Source organism: Stegodyphus dumicola, chromosome 10 (assembly GCF_044657685.1).
Source record: "Stegodyphus dumicola isolate Sdum_Otavi_A_Nest chromosome 10, ASM4465768v1".
NCBI lineage: Eukaryota > Metazoa > Arthropoda > Arachnida > Araneae > Eresidae > Stegodyphus > Stegodyphus dumicola.
This window is the reverse complement of record NC_140777.1, coordinates 34001054-34015693: the sequence shown is the minus strand read 5'-3', so window position 1 is coordinate 34015693 and position 14640 is coordinate 34001054. Positions and strand designations below refer to the sequence as shown.

The 14640-nt window shown below is 30.4% G+C and overlaps 1 protein-coding gene across 1 annotated transcript in view; it reads left to right on the top strand.

Annotated features, from left to right (window-relative positions):
- LOC146994940 (zinc finger protein 341-like) overlaps positions 1-14640 on the top strand; it is a 47794-nt gene that overhangs the window by 9500 nt on the left and 23654 nt on the right. The window contains exons 3-5 of the mRNA XM_085824868.1: positions 4291-4478; positions 5546-6118; positions 14473-14637. Coding sequence (XP_085680994.1) covers positions 4291-4478; positions 5546-6118; positions 14473-14637 — 926 coding nt within the window. The remainder of the gene's footprint in view (positions 1-4290; positions 4479-5545; positions 6119-14472; positions 14638-14640) is intronic.

Sequence of the window (14640 nt, the reverse complement as noted above, 5' to 3'; positions counted from 1 at the left end):
TTACATAATCCATTAAATTTTCCCACACCTTCAAACACTTCTGAATTAATTATTAATAATAAATTGATCTTTAGATGGAGGTAAAACAGTTGTATACTGATCCAACTTACCTTTACTTGATATTCCAACCTTATTTATAAACTGAATCAAATTAAGTTTAACACATGCATCAATTCCTAATAATGTACATATATGCTTGCTAGAAACAATTAAAAACTCTAGAGTATGATCCTCACTATCTGAGGAACATTGTAACATTAACAACCCATCAGGTTTAACCTTGGACCCCCGAATGCTTCTAATACAACATTACACTTGTTTAAAATAAGATCAGAGTTAGCACTCAGTGTTTCGTAAATTTTCACAGGCAAAGCATTCCCTTCAGACCCTGTGTCCAACTTAAAAGTCACAGGTTTTCCTTCAACAATCATAGTTTTAGTCCACTCTTGTAGACGATGTTGAGCACACACTTTTAGTTTTTTGAACATTTATGGAATTCACAAAGTATTCATCATTGGATTCACTATATAAATCTGCGTTACCATGCTGAGAAACATTTTGGACGTGCTTCAGTCTGTACACAGTCGGAAAGTGACTTAGTTTGCCACAATTAAAGCTTTTTTTTTTTTTTTTTTTTTTTTTCTATATGCCGGACATGGTTCATTAACATGATGTCTGTTGCATTTTTTACACGAAAACGTCTCAGTATTTGAAGCAGCATCACGCCATCCTCTGCGCTTTCTCACTGCTATGGCTGCATTGGCTCCTCCTGCCTGATGTTGCTTCACTTTTCCTTTTGTTATGCTGTCAACATTGTGTTCTCTTAACATTTCAGCACAAACTTTGCTCAGTTCAGCTGCTTTCTGTAATTCAATTGCTTTTTCCAAACTCGGATTATTCTCGCAACATCCTCTCCTGTAAACTGGCATCTGATACTCCAAGGACAATGCGATCATGTACAAGAGTCACTCTGCACACCAAATTCACAAGATTTTACAAGTTTTTTCACATCTGAATCTTTTGATGTATTTCCTGGTGCTTTCATATAAATCTGGAGCAGCTGCTTGAATCTGCGTCAGTTTTCGGCCACATTGCCGTCAAAACTTAGACCTTGTGGTGGGCGACAAAATTCCATCTTGTGTCTGCTGAGAGGAAAAACAACCAAAGGGATCGCCTGGCAATTAGTTATAATACTACTCCACACGACTACGCCATGTTATACTCATATTAATATTTCTTGATCTATAATTAACGACATTACAACAGGTTCACATAGCACATCGTTTATTACGAATCAACATCAACTGACAATTACTTCATTTCAATTCGACCAGCAACTAGTGTGTTGCCACATATATGTAACACCTATCATATAACTTCAGAGATATAACTGTATTATATTTTAGTACTTAAATATAAACTTGTTAAAGTTAAAGAGTAGCAAAGCTGAAAAATGCAAATGTGATATATTTCATAACAATCATGTGCAGTAATCGCTCTTTAACCCACGGGAAGGCGCTTGAGGTGTATCATACCCCAACCCTACATAAAAGTGGAATATTCCTAACTTCTGAAACTGAAATTCTGTGCTGCTTTCAGTAGCTGAGTTTCTAGTTGTGATGGACTTTCTGAACCGCTTTTTCTTTGCCTGTGTGTTTCAGAAAAAGATTCATCGGTATTTTGTTGGAACTGGGGTATGACACACCCCACGCGCCTGTCCGTGTAAGTGTTTTTCTGACTAAATATTTAGTTCAGAAATTTATTTCTAGAGTGTAACAGTAAATATTTCTACTCGCAAGTGATTTTAAAGTACTTGACATTAAATTCTTAAAAATTTCTAACTGCTTTATGGTAAAAAGAATGAACTAGAGATGCAACGCATGTGAAATGTATTAGAAATATTTGAAAGCAATGAAGATTGCATTTCGGAAACTGAAGATGAAACTAAGAATATTTTCTACAATGTTTTGGTTTCGAAAAAGATAAACATTAATTCCTGATGTTCCTAAAAAGGAAAAACTGTTCTTATGCTTTCAACATTATATAACGATCATACTATAGATGATACTATTGGAGAAAATGAAATGTCAGGAATTATATGTTTTAATAATATAACTAAAGGAGCAGTGGATATGGGGGATGAAATGTCAGCCAATTATTCAATTGCCAGAATAACAAGTTCGCCAATGGTAATTTTCTTTCCTGCACTGAATGTTGCTGTAATAAATGCTTAAATTATATTACATTCAACTGCTAATCCACCAACAAGAAACAGAAGGACTTAGCATTACAATTAATGAAAAAAAGTATTGAACAAAGATCAGAGATTAATACTTTTCCAAGAAATTGACGTACTGCATGCAAAACAAAAGCAGAAGTTTCGATGAAGAATTAAAACGAATACATGAAATTCGAAACAACTAAGTATGAAAGATGTGTTAAATTTTTTGCCCTCGTGCCAGGGACAGAAGAACGTGAATGCAGTGTTTAAAATGTGAAAACATTCTGTGCCAAGAACACATGAATGTATTTCGTTCAAAGTGTGAAGAAATAAAATAAGCATGGTGTATTAGAGATGCAATGAAACTTAGAGGCATGATGTTTATTATTTTCATTTATCTTAATTTTAATTCTAAGATTATTTCGGAAATTAATTTTTTGAAACCCAATTGTTATTCACTTATTTATAATACACGAGAACAAAAAAAAAAAAAAAAAGTTTTAAAACTAAATAATACTATTTTTATTGTATTTTAAATATTGGGGTATGTGATACCCTACGCGCCCACTCTAGTAACCTTTCTTGGTGCGACTTCCACCGGGTTAATAATGGTTTTGATTAGCTGCAGAATAAAGAAAACTAAAATAGGTTATGAAAATTAGTTAACTTTATTGAATTGAAATTGGCCAAATGATAGATTTACTTGCTTATAAATAATGTTTGGTAGTTCAGAATTATTTTCCCTCGGAGAGGAATAACAATTTTGGCCGCCATCTTGGATTTCAAAATGCGCTTCTTGGAGCATTTTTGAAATCCAAGATGGCGGCCAAAAAAAATCACCAAATTCAGCCAAGAGCCCGAGTATCTGAAATGAGCCCAAAAGTCATTTAAAAAATATGCCAAAGTTTAATAATTTAATATAATATTAAAAGTCTGTTTCTGCCTTTTGAGGTGCAGTAAGAAAACTGAGCTACATGCAAGTCAGTTTGCGTGGCAGCTGAATTTTTTTAATATTTGTAAATTTATAAGACTAAAAAATTTCATTGCATTGCATAAATTTTTTAGACAGAAATTTTAACATTAAAAAAGACTTGAATTTCTTGCATAAATGAATTATAGGAGAAAATTATTCTAGAATTTATATTAGCTAAAAATCACCTTTAAATAAATATATTGCAGTGCAAAATAAAATTTTAGCATGAAAAAAAAATTGTATAGTTACAGCTTAATGAGAAAATTTTGCAATTTCATATAACTAGGTGTGTTTTGCATTTGAACCTGTTTTTAAAAGTAAACATTCCAAACATGCTGAAAAGGACATTTAAAAACAGTATCATAAATAAATAGTGTACATTCTTAGACATGAGAATATAATATTTTGAAGATAATTCATCCATAAGTGATGTAATTTTGAATTTGTTTCAATAAAGAGAATTCTTTCTTCATTCAAATTTATCTCATAGAACTATAAATGGTAATCTGAAATATTGTTTTTAAATTATTATATTATTTACTGTTTTTTTGTCAATGAATTTAGTATATTTATATGGAAAGTAAAATATGTTTGTTTAATGTTACTTATATACCTTTATTGTCTTTTAAAATCATGAACAGTTCAATGTCAGTGAGGTATAAATGACCATAAATCTTAGAGGCCTTTCAATCAAGTTATAATTCTGCTTTACTGTATGTTAATGTTTATTACAGGTACAAAGTATATAGCAAGTGATGAAATGCAGTACTGATATAATGATTACAATATTGAATTAACAGTAAAACTAATGTATCCTGTATAAATATTAATTTATTAAGTTTTATTGACTTTTTTTTGAAGACTGATATAATGATTACAATATTGAAATAACAGTAAAACTAATGTGTCATGTATAAATATTAATTTATTAAGTTTTATTGACTTTTTTCTGAAGAACTATCTACTATTTTTTTTCCCCTTTTTGCTATTTTTCTATTGCCTGTTTTCTTCAAATCTGTTGTTATTTACATGCAGTGAGACTACTTTGTAAGTAAATTATTTTGCATGTGTGTAAAAAGAACCTATTAATTTTCAGGAGCTGTTTTAGATGATAGTGATGTATTCCAGTGTGGCAAATGTAAGAAACAGTTCCTATCCATTGATGTTTTTGTAAATCATAAGACAGAATGTACCAGTTCAATTGTGAGTCCAGTCTCAGACATTAGCTTACCATCAAATATTTGTGGAATTCCACAGAACACTGTAGTTGTTCGTAAAATTCAGGTAAATCAGGAATCATTCTTTATTATTAAGTTGTGATATGTTTAATTTCTTCTCAAATAATATTTTTGCATCTCAATTTAACCAAATGCATGTTTACTGTAATATATAAAAATCTTCAGCTTTACATGAAATCTTTTCTTGAAAACCAATATCTATTGTGGGCAACATATTCAAAACAAAAAAGCTGCAAACTTTAGATCACAGTCTAACACCTTTAAAAAAAATACCACTTAGTTTCAAGAATTTAAAAATGTATTTACATACAATATATGACATTAGAGACATGTATATTCATTGTAACAGAATTGCAAATATTCATAAAAAATATCAGTTGGATATGTAATGAATTAAATGTGTTTTAGTATTTAATATAATTAGGTATGTTATTAAAAAAGTAGAAGATTTAAATTGAGTATTGCTCTTTAATTATTTACTTTGTTAATCAGTAATAGACTGGTTAAATTGGTGAGATAAATTAAAAGATCTTATTCTCTGTTATTGGCAACACACTGAGATCTAACTGCATACAAGGATGTACTGAAGATAAATTTAAAGTCTCCCATTTCACACAGTGGCAACACTTATCAAGTACTGCATCTTGATTCTTTCTTTTCTTTTTATCCATCAGTTTTTCCAGAACCAAAATTCATATATGAAGTGTAAGTGCAGTGTTTTCAAAATGTAATAAAATACTATTAATATTATAGTATAATGAAAAAGGATGAAAATTTTTTTAAGAAATTATTCATTATGTTGATTTCATTTCATTTTAGGCAAAAAAAACTTTTTTTCGGTTGTTTTGTCATTCTTCACTCTAAACTAGTTAACACAATTATAAATAGTAATCTAGACTTTTCTAATAATCCATGAAGTAATCTTGACTAGATGTCCTTATCAAATTTAATGTTTATTTTTATCTGCATCTTATTATAAAAAGAAAGGTTGTTAAAAAGTTAGCCCTGTTTCATTTGGAATATTATTTTTAAGGTATGCTATCTTTTACTGTTTTTTATTATTTAATTTGGTATATTTTTATGAAAAGTAAAATATTTTTTTCTTTTTCCCAGATACCTTCATCATCATTATCCAATTATTCTCAAAGTTTAGTCCTAACTGATGCTGATCTTCTGCAGCTGTCGACATCTGCAATTGATCAAACTATTACTGCTCCAGTATCCAGTCCTAGCATCCAAGTGAATCAAAATCACAGCCTTATTTCTCAACCTACATTTAGTACCCAGACTATTCCGGCTACAATACAGCATGTTCTTCAACAAGTTACCACGCAGGACACACAGCTTCCACAAACTGTAGAACTTTCAATCATAAATGACAAGTTCATATCAAGGCCTCTTATTCTAACTAGTCAGCAGCATAACAGTACCATATCTGGCTTAGTGCTGAATATTACTAATTCAACTGAAACTCAGTCAGTTCTGTGTAATTCTTCATTATCTGTGAAAACAAATGGTGTGGTTGTTGAACCCTTAACTGAAGCTGTAGATGCTTTAAACAATAATGAACAAAATGACAGTGAGAAAGAACCAAGTACTGTAAATGTAATTGCAGAATTTCATAGCAGTATGGTCAAGACAAAGAAATCTTCCGAGGCTGACAATGAAGATAATCAAAGTAAAAAGGCACGTATAATTTTCAGCATAACCCCGCTCCCTCCAAAAAAGATTTCTAATTCATTTAGTTAAATTATGGCTGTAAGAAATTTGAGAAATTACAGAATTGTAACTGCTTTACCAGTTGCTATAAATTGTTAAAAATAAAAGTTTAACTAGACTTAACTAGACTGAAGCTTAGTATCAAATCACAGTAGAAAAGAAAAGATTCACGTAATATGCTTTTTTTTTTTTTTTTTATTATTATTATTATTATTATTTATTTATTTATTTATTTAGACATTAGAACATTTGATATGTTTTATGAACATTGTTATTATTGTGAAGAAGCTCGTTTGTAGTTTACATTTTATGATAAAATAACAGCAACTAAAACTTTTTCTGACTCCCACCTCCATAGAAAACAAAATTATCTGGAATTGTGGTGGTTGTCGTGCTATCACATATTTCCCTGTTTTAGGAAAAGGAACTGTTTTAAACATTCCCCCCCCCCCAGATATACACTGAGACAAAGCCACAATACTTTTCTTCATACTGCCAAAAAATTGTACTGTATCAGGATTTCATTTTCTGTGATTATAGGATATCCGTTTGCTTTTACATTAATAGCCCCCTCCATAAAATGGTCCGCAGTGGTTGGCTGTTTTCACTTCATATGACAAAAAGCAAACATAACACAACAAATTGTTCTTTTCAAATATTTTAATGTGTGATAGAAGTTTCAGGAGTAAGTAAATAAGTAACAAATTACCAAGCAGTGCTTAAACTATCTTAATGCATAATGAAATTTGAGTGTGCAGCATTATAAAAAGGGAAAAAAAAAAAAAAATGATATCTGCTTAGCAGTGATAAAATTATTTGAAAAAATCTTGTGTGTGTGTCTATGTATTGCAATTATTCATTTGATTGTTTGTGCTGTCTTTTGTATGCATAAAAAAGGCAAATCATTCTGAAATTCTTTTTGTTCATTTTTTTCTTCCTTTAAAGAATGTTGATCTCTTCTATAAAACTTATCTGTTTTATGAAATTAATTTGTATGGATAATCATCATTCAGATACTCATCCTATTATGGCCAAGTAGTGTAAAACTAATTGAATCTACTTTATATGCTCATGTTAACTAGCAAAAACAAATATAATGAAAATAAGTCATGTCTTTGTAATCAGAATAATTATTTATTCAGAACTAATTCTGTTTTTAAAATGGCATATTAATACAACCACATTAGTAGAAATCAGCAGATTTTTCAAAATCTAAACTCTTATAATCGTTTGCACCATCATCATTTTAATATGCATTCTTTTTTGTTGTATTCCAAGTTCCAATGGTTTTCATAAACAAATCATGATATTTTTTGCTTTAAACTCAGTTTTGAAATCTGCACTTGTGAGATTTGCCTGCAGTGAAAGAAAAAGGTGGTAAAAATTCTGTGGAAATATATTTTTTTTTTTTTTGTAAGATTTGTAAGAAATATAATGTTTTTTTGTAAGAAAGGAAGCAATTCTTTTGAATATATTCTTAAAACAGCTGTTGCAAAATTTCTGCCAGGACAGGATAAATGCAGTTATCAATCATCATCCTTTTTTCTATTCTGTAAAAAATTACTTGGATGATTGCATTAAAATTTAAGTACTAGATATTATAAATGAAAATAATATCTCAGTGAAAGGAATATTTAGGATATTCCTTAGGTAAGAAAATTTTGTGTCTCAAAAATGTAATGATTTTAACATGCAGGAAATGTATGATATATTTTAAAGAAAATAATTAACATTATAAGTTCTGTGTCAATATAATATTAAAATAAAATAAAGTACTAATCATCTGTACCTCCACTGAAAAGTTTCAAAAAAGTATTCTTTTGGCAAAGCAGTATGTACTGAAAATAGTTATGTGATGAGCTGGTGACCTTGGTGTGTTCATAGAATATATTTTGGTTTGGTGTGCATTGTTGAGTTTATGCAGTTCTCTATTTTTTTAGAAAAATTAGACCATTGTGTACATGAGGAGAGCAACAGTGAAAGTAATTACAGGCTTTATTAATAAAGTTAAGTGTTTTATTATTAATGTTTATTTTTTATTTTAATTTATTTATTTAAAATTCTTAGTATGTTGCCATTTTGAAAGTGGCTGTTGCCTTTTATGCCTTAGCATGGTGAAAAATTAGCTGCCAACAAATTCATAAATGTTTTCAAGAATTGCCAACATGTTTGGGACTTTTCAGAAAGGCTGCATTTAATTAGAAAATACTAAAAATTAACATTATAATTTAATTTGCCTGCATAAAGCACATATTTTCATAAATTTATAACATTCTGTAATAATAAATGTAACAGAACATGAGTTTAAAACGTGAAATGTTTTTTTTCTATTATCATTTACTCCTTTTGTTTTCTAGCTTCATAGAAAGGCAGAATGATTTTTTACTGTATTTTTATTTTGAAAAGTGAAACGTCGTATAATTGTGATATGCATTTGATTGAGGGGAAAATGATCATAAATGTGACTGCATATAGTAGAATATTTTTCATTAATTGAACCTAATATAACTACAAATGGTACTTTGAGCTATGAAGGTGTATTTGATACCTTGAGTTAATTGTGTTACATTATTTGAACATGGCAAAGCACACGAGAACTATCTGCTTAAGGGGGCATGATGTGGTGAAGGACTTTCTGAGAGAAAATGCCTTGTATTCATGTTCAGGAAAACATGAAAACTAACTATATAGCCAATGCACTCACCTAGGATTAAACCCATGTCAAACTCATACTATTCAGCAGTCTTAACATGTCAGCTGGGAGTTGATTGTATATTTAGTTTAGATATAGTTAATGCCCTAAAAAAATAATCCTTAAAAAAACTTTGAAATGATACCTTGTTTAATAAAATTTTATAAGGGGTTGGATCCTTGAACTGTAAAGCCCAGTTCACACCAGCATGGTCACAAGTTTGGGCGGAAAGCTTTGACCAATCAGAGGCGGCATTTTCCGAACGACCGGAGAACGCATGAGTTGACCTAACTTTTCAACGCTTGGCACATCAGTTTCAGGCATCTCGTTTCAAATGTCCAGTTTATACCAAGGTTTTTAAATGATTGCACTTTCAAAAATTCTTGATGGAAAAAAAAGTCAAATGGACTAATCTTAATAAAAATTACAGATAATAATAAAAAATGCATATGCTAATAGAATAAATAGCTTTATAAATTATTTAAAGGAAAATTCTCAAGTTTATTAGGAGTAATAAACCTTAATAATCAACCATAATTAGGAGTAATAAACCTTAATAATCAACCATAAATTATATATGGTGGGCAGTTTTTACAGAATAATCTAAAGCAATAGATTGTTGTGAGAAAATAGTGATGGATTTCGAAATCCCAAATTTTAAATTTTTCTTAAAATATATCTACATCAATTTAAAGTTGCTCTTGTTGCCTAGTGAGTAAAATGTTGGCTTCTTCAGTTAAAGATTTTGTATTCAAGTGTCACCAAGAGTGGTATTGTAATGAAGCTGGTATTTACAGAAAATATTATCTCTAGTTTAGAGTAGCCCAGATGCTTTTTCAGTTTTCTGAAGGTGAAGTGTAAAAATGCAAGCTACATTAGTGCAGAGGTAACATGCTCAAGTAGAAAATTCAGCTTGTACTAGGGACTTGTATTGCGGTTTGAGGCCTTGCTTTTTCCTACTTTTGATAATGGTACGGATATACCAATTTTTTTTTTTAATCCGTCGCGACTTTTTTTGGGGGGGGGGGCACAAGAAGCTTGCATTTATTTTCATTCATCATTCATATAAATCTAATTTTCGCTCGGCATTATGTGCAATAACTTTCTTTTAACAACAAGCCTTTGGTATAATTCATAAGATGATCTGATTCTATTTAGGCTGACATGAGACCAGCAAAAGCGTTATTGGTATTAGTATAAAATTGCTGTTTCATCTAATTAAAAAATTTAGTAAGTTCTAAATGTTAAACGAGTGGTGACAAGTAAACTATTTGTTTTAAAAAAGAAGCTAATTAGAATGTAGCTGATTTATGGAATACTTCTCTGCATTTTAATGGCTTCATGTTTGCTTTTCTTAACATGCATGGCAACTTTTTGAACAATTTATATATGAACTTAACCAGAGGTTTAATTTTGATAATAATTTTTCATTAATTTAAAGAACTTTTGCATGAGCATAAGCAAATTTGCTAATTGGGGAATTCAATTTTTAATGTGGAAAAAGAAGTATATAAAATGAAGTTACTTCAATGAGTTTTACATAAAAGTGGCCTTATTTAATAAACCTTTAGATGTGGCTGTTCATTAATACATGAATGACTAATTGAAGTAGTTACTACAGTCAAAAGTCGTTAATCCGGACTCGTCGGGACTTCGGCAATTCCGGATTCTAGATCATCAGTTAAAATCTGGTAAAATGGCAATCAGAAATTATAAAATTAAAAATATGAAACCGTAATTTATGAAATAAAGAGCAATTATGATCTAAAGGATATCAAAATTTACAAAAAAAAAAAAAAAAAAAAGCTTAATATTTATTTGTTTACTTTATTAAACATTTCTTTCAATGTAAATTGTTTCGTTTTTTATGTGATAATACATTCTCTTTAATTCTATAAACAGACATAATTTCTTGTTCAGTTACGAAGTTCCGCTGTTCAAGTCCTGTAATTGCTGTGTCGAGAATACCGACTAATTTGTCAATCGAAATTTTTTCGTTTTCAATAACTTCTGTTACTTTCTTCGCTATCGGAAACGAATTATAATGACGAGGAATTTGATTTAAATCATATCGAAGACGGAGTACATCAAGATGAAATAATACATTTAGTAAAGAATTATAAGCCAAATAAATTAAAAACATCTGCCCTGAAGATAAGGATAGTGCTGACAGATCATCTTCCAATTCATTGCGTGCTGCGCCGTTAAAAATAAACAAAGGATATGCCTTTATCCACTTTTTGTTTAATGGACATCGGAACATGCTTTCGCTTTGTAGATCCTTTGATAGCTCCAGAATCGGAAATTCTTTTTGACATAATCGACTTCCAATTCATTACGTCGCGGCGTTCCCCCCGCCGAGCAGCGTGAAATTGATAAACAGATTTCGGATTTCAAAACATACTTTCGCTTTAGATCCTTTACATATTAACAAATAGATATCGGAAATTCTATTTGATATAATCGAAAGTTTAAGCTTACTTTTATAAAATTGCTCTAACAGTCTGCAAAAAATAATAAGCCGGATCCAATTAGAAGATTAAGGAACAATGCAATCTGAAACATTAACTGAATTAGATAATTTTAGCTTAGCTTATACTGTCTGTTATCATTAAACGAACATTTGTAAATGTAATTTGCGCACACGCACATTCGCAGCCATAAAGGTCTTAAGCACACGCTTAAACGCCTATGTGCATGCGTCAAGGCGACACATGCGCAGAAAGTTTGTAGCTTTGAGGTCCGGATTATGGGTGTCCGAATTAACGACTTTTGACTGTATTACATTTAAGGTAAAATTATGTACATAAGGCAGAAACTAAAACATTTTTAAGTTAATAAAACTGTTGTTTATTAACTTAAAAATAACTGCTGTTTTTAAGTGCGATATTTTATTTAGTAATGCTGTAAATCTTAACATACATTTAAACAAAATATAATTTTTTATTGCATTATTTAAACCAATTAAGGGAAGTTCATTTAAGGAAAATTTTAAGGGAAGTTCATACATCATGTAAAACCATTTATGGTATTCTATCCCATGAAAAATTTACTTTAAAAAATAGAATCATGCAATTAAGATTTTTTAGTTATCATTCTACAAAATTCATAAATAAATTAAATTAGATATACAGTACAAAGTCTGTAATCCGGACTCGTCGGGACTTCAGCGATTCCTGATTATAGATCATCAATTTAAATCTAGTAAGATGACATGCAGAAATTATACAATTAAAAATATGAAACCATAATTTATGAAATAAAGAGCAATTATGATCTAAAGGGTATCAAAATTTACAAAAAAAAAGTTTAATATTTATTTGTTTACTTTATTAAACATTTCTTTCAATGTAAGTTGTTTAATTTGCTTCGTTTTTTGTGCTAAATGCACATGCGTAAACATTAAATGTGCATGCGTAACATTAAACGTGCATGCATAAAGCATAAAAAAAAATTGTGGTTTTGAGGTCCGGATTGTAGATTATTCCGGATAATGGACGTCTGGACTACAGACTTTGTACTGTATACAACGATCTTTTTATGTGATATCCTATTTCCATCTTCCAAATGATTCTTTCCTGCGATATTCTGACAAAAAAATAGTCTTCTTCTTTTGAATAAATAGTTCAATGAGGACTAGAAATTCATCGAATTGATGAGGTGTAATGCAGAAGTAATTAAAAGAAATTTCGTTTCGTTCAAGCATATTTCTTCAATTAAATTATTTGCATCTCCTTGCTGCAGTCATTTTTAACATATTAATATAAACCACTGCATTCTGCTTCTCTTACACAAAGCAAGAAGTAAAATAAGTTTTAATCAAGCAGAAATTAAATCCATTTTCATTTTAAAATGTAATTGTAAAAAGTCAAAATACCACACAAAAATTTAGCGTTTTTCCTCAGGTTTCTGATATGAAGAACCATTTAGTGCGAGCATATGACAGCTTTTAAAGTGAAGGTTGGTGTGAACTGACGTATGTGAAAAGCGTTTTTTTTTCCGCCTTGCTGCTTTCGCCCCAACAGACCAGTGTGAATGCAGCTTAAACCAGCAAAAGAACTTTGAGTTCTGCAGATAGTATTAATACCCAAACAATTAGATTGTGTTGGGGGATTTCGAAACTAAAGACTATACACATGCTTAGTATTATACAGTCAAAAGTCGTTAATCCGGACTCGTCGGGACTTCGGCAGTTCCGGATTATAGATCATCAGTTTAAATCTGGTAAGATGGCATGCAGAAATTATAAAATTAAAAATATGAAACCGTAATTTATGAAGTAAAGAACAATTATGATCTAAACCTAAGGGGTATCAAAATTTACAAAAAAAAAAAAAAAAAAGCTTAATATTTATTTGTTTACTTTATTAAACATTTCTTTCAATGTAAGTTGGTTAAGTTGCTTCATTTTATGTGATAATATTTTCTCTTTAATTCTATAAACAGACATAATTTCTTGTTCAGTTACAAAGTTCTGCTGTTCAAGTCCTATAATTGCTGCGTCAAGAATACTGACTAATTTGTGAATCGAAATTTTTTCGTTTTCAATAACCTCTGTGTCACTTTCTTCACTATCGGAAGCGAATTATAATGACAAGGAATTTGATTTAAATTATCTCAAAGACGGAGTACATCAAGAGGAAATACTACGTTTAATAAGGAATTGTAAGCCAAATAAAATAAAAACATCTGCCCTGAAGATAAGGATAGTGCTGACAGATCAACTTCCAATTAATTGTGTGCCGCGGCGCCCCCGCCCCCCACGCCGCCGCAGAGCAGCGTGAAATTCATAAACAGATTTCGGAATGGTTACAGAAACAAAGGATATGCCTTCATCCGTTTTTTGCAGCAATTCCACATTTTGTTAAAAAAATAATAAGTCGGATCCAATTTGAAGATTAAGGAACAACGCAATCTGCAACATTAACTGAAATATATAATTAGATAATTTTAGCTTATACTGTCCGTTATCCTCGTACATTAAAAGCGCATGCGTAAACGTATTATGTTCATGTGCACACGCATATGCGCAGCCATAAAGGTCTTGCGCACATGCGTCAATGCGATGCATGCACAGAAAGTTTGTAGCTTTGAGGTCCAGATTATGGGCGTCCGAATTAACGACTTTTGACTGTACTTGCAAATGCTTCCCCATTATCTTGCAGAAGTATGGTGGCAATCTGTTAGTAAAAATGATGATTTTTTTTAATGTTGAACCACATTCCTGATATATATGGCTGAATTATAATAACTGCCTTTTAACGGTCATCTTGCTTTTATTTTCTAAAATTGAAAGGAATTAAAATTTTATGGAAATAGTAAGTTAATGGGTTGTAAATGAAATTAATGGAATCATTTTCATTCATGTATTCTTAATTGTTTGTATATGTTTTCTTTTTTAAAAATACTATTTTAGTGGCAGATCATATACAACAGCATTATCAAAATATGTGTTCGCTCTCTGAATGTACTAAAATGTATTCATTTGATCTTGAACTACTTACGCACTTGTGTTATTTACATTACTTGTAAATTTTAAACATAGAAATTCAAGTGCAAAGATTTTCCTAATTTTGTTTTATTTCAAAATTTTTGAATGTTTATTCATCTAATACTTATCTGTTTACAGGATCATAAATTAAACTGTGCCTATTGCTGGAAATCTTTCACGAAGAATTTTGATCTTCAGCAACATATACGCTGTCATACTGGAGAGAAACCATTCCAGTGTATCGTATGTGGCAGAGCATTTGCACAAAAATCAAATGTGAAGAAACACATGCAGACACATAAAGTA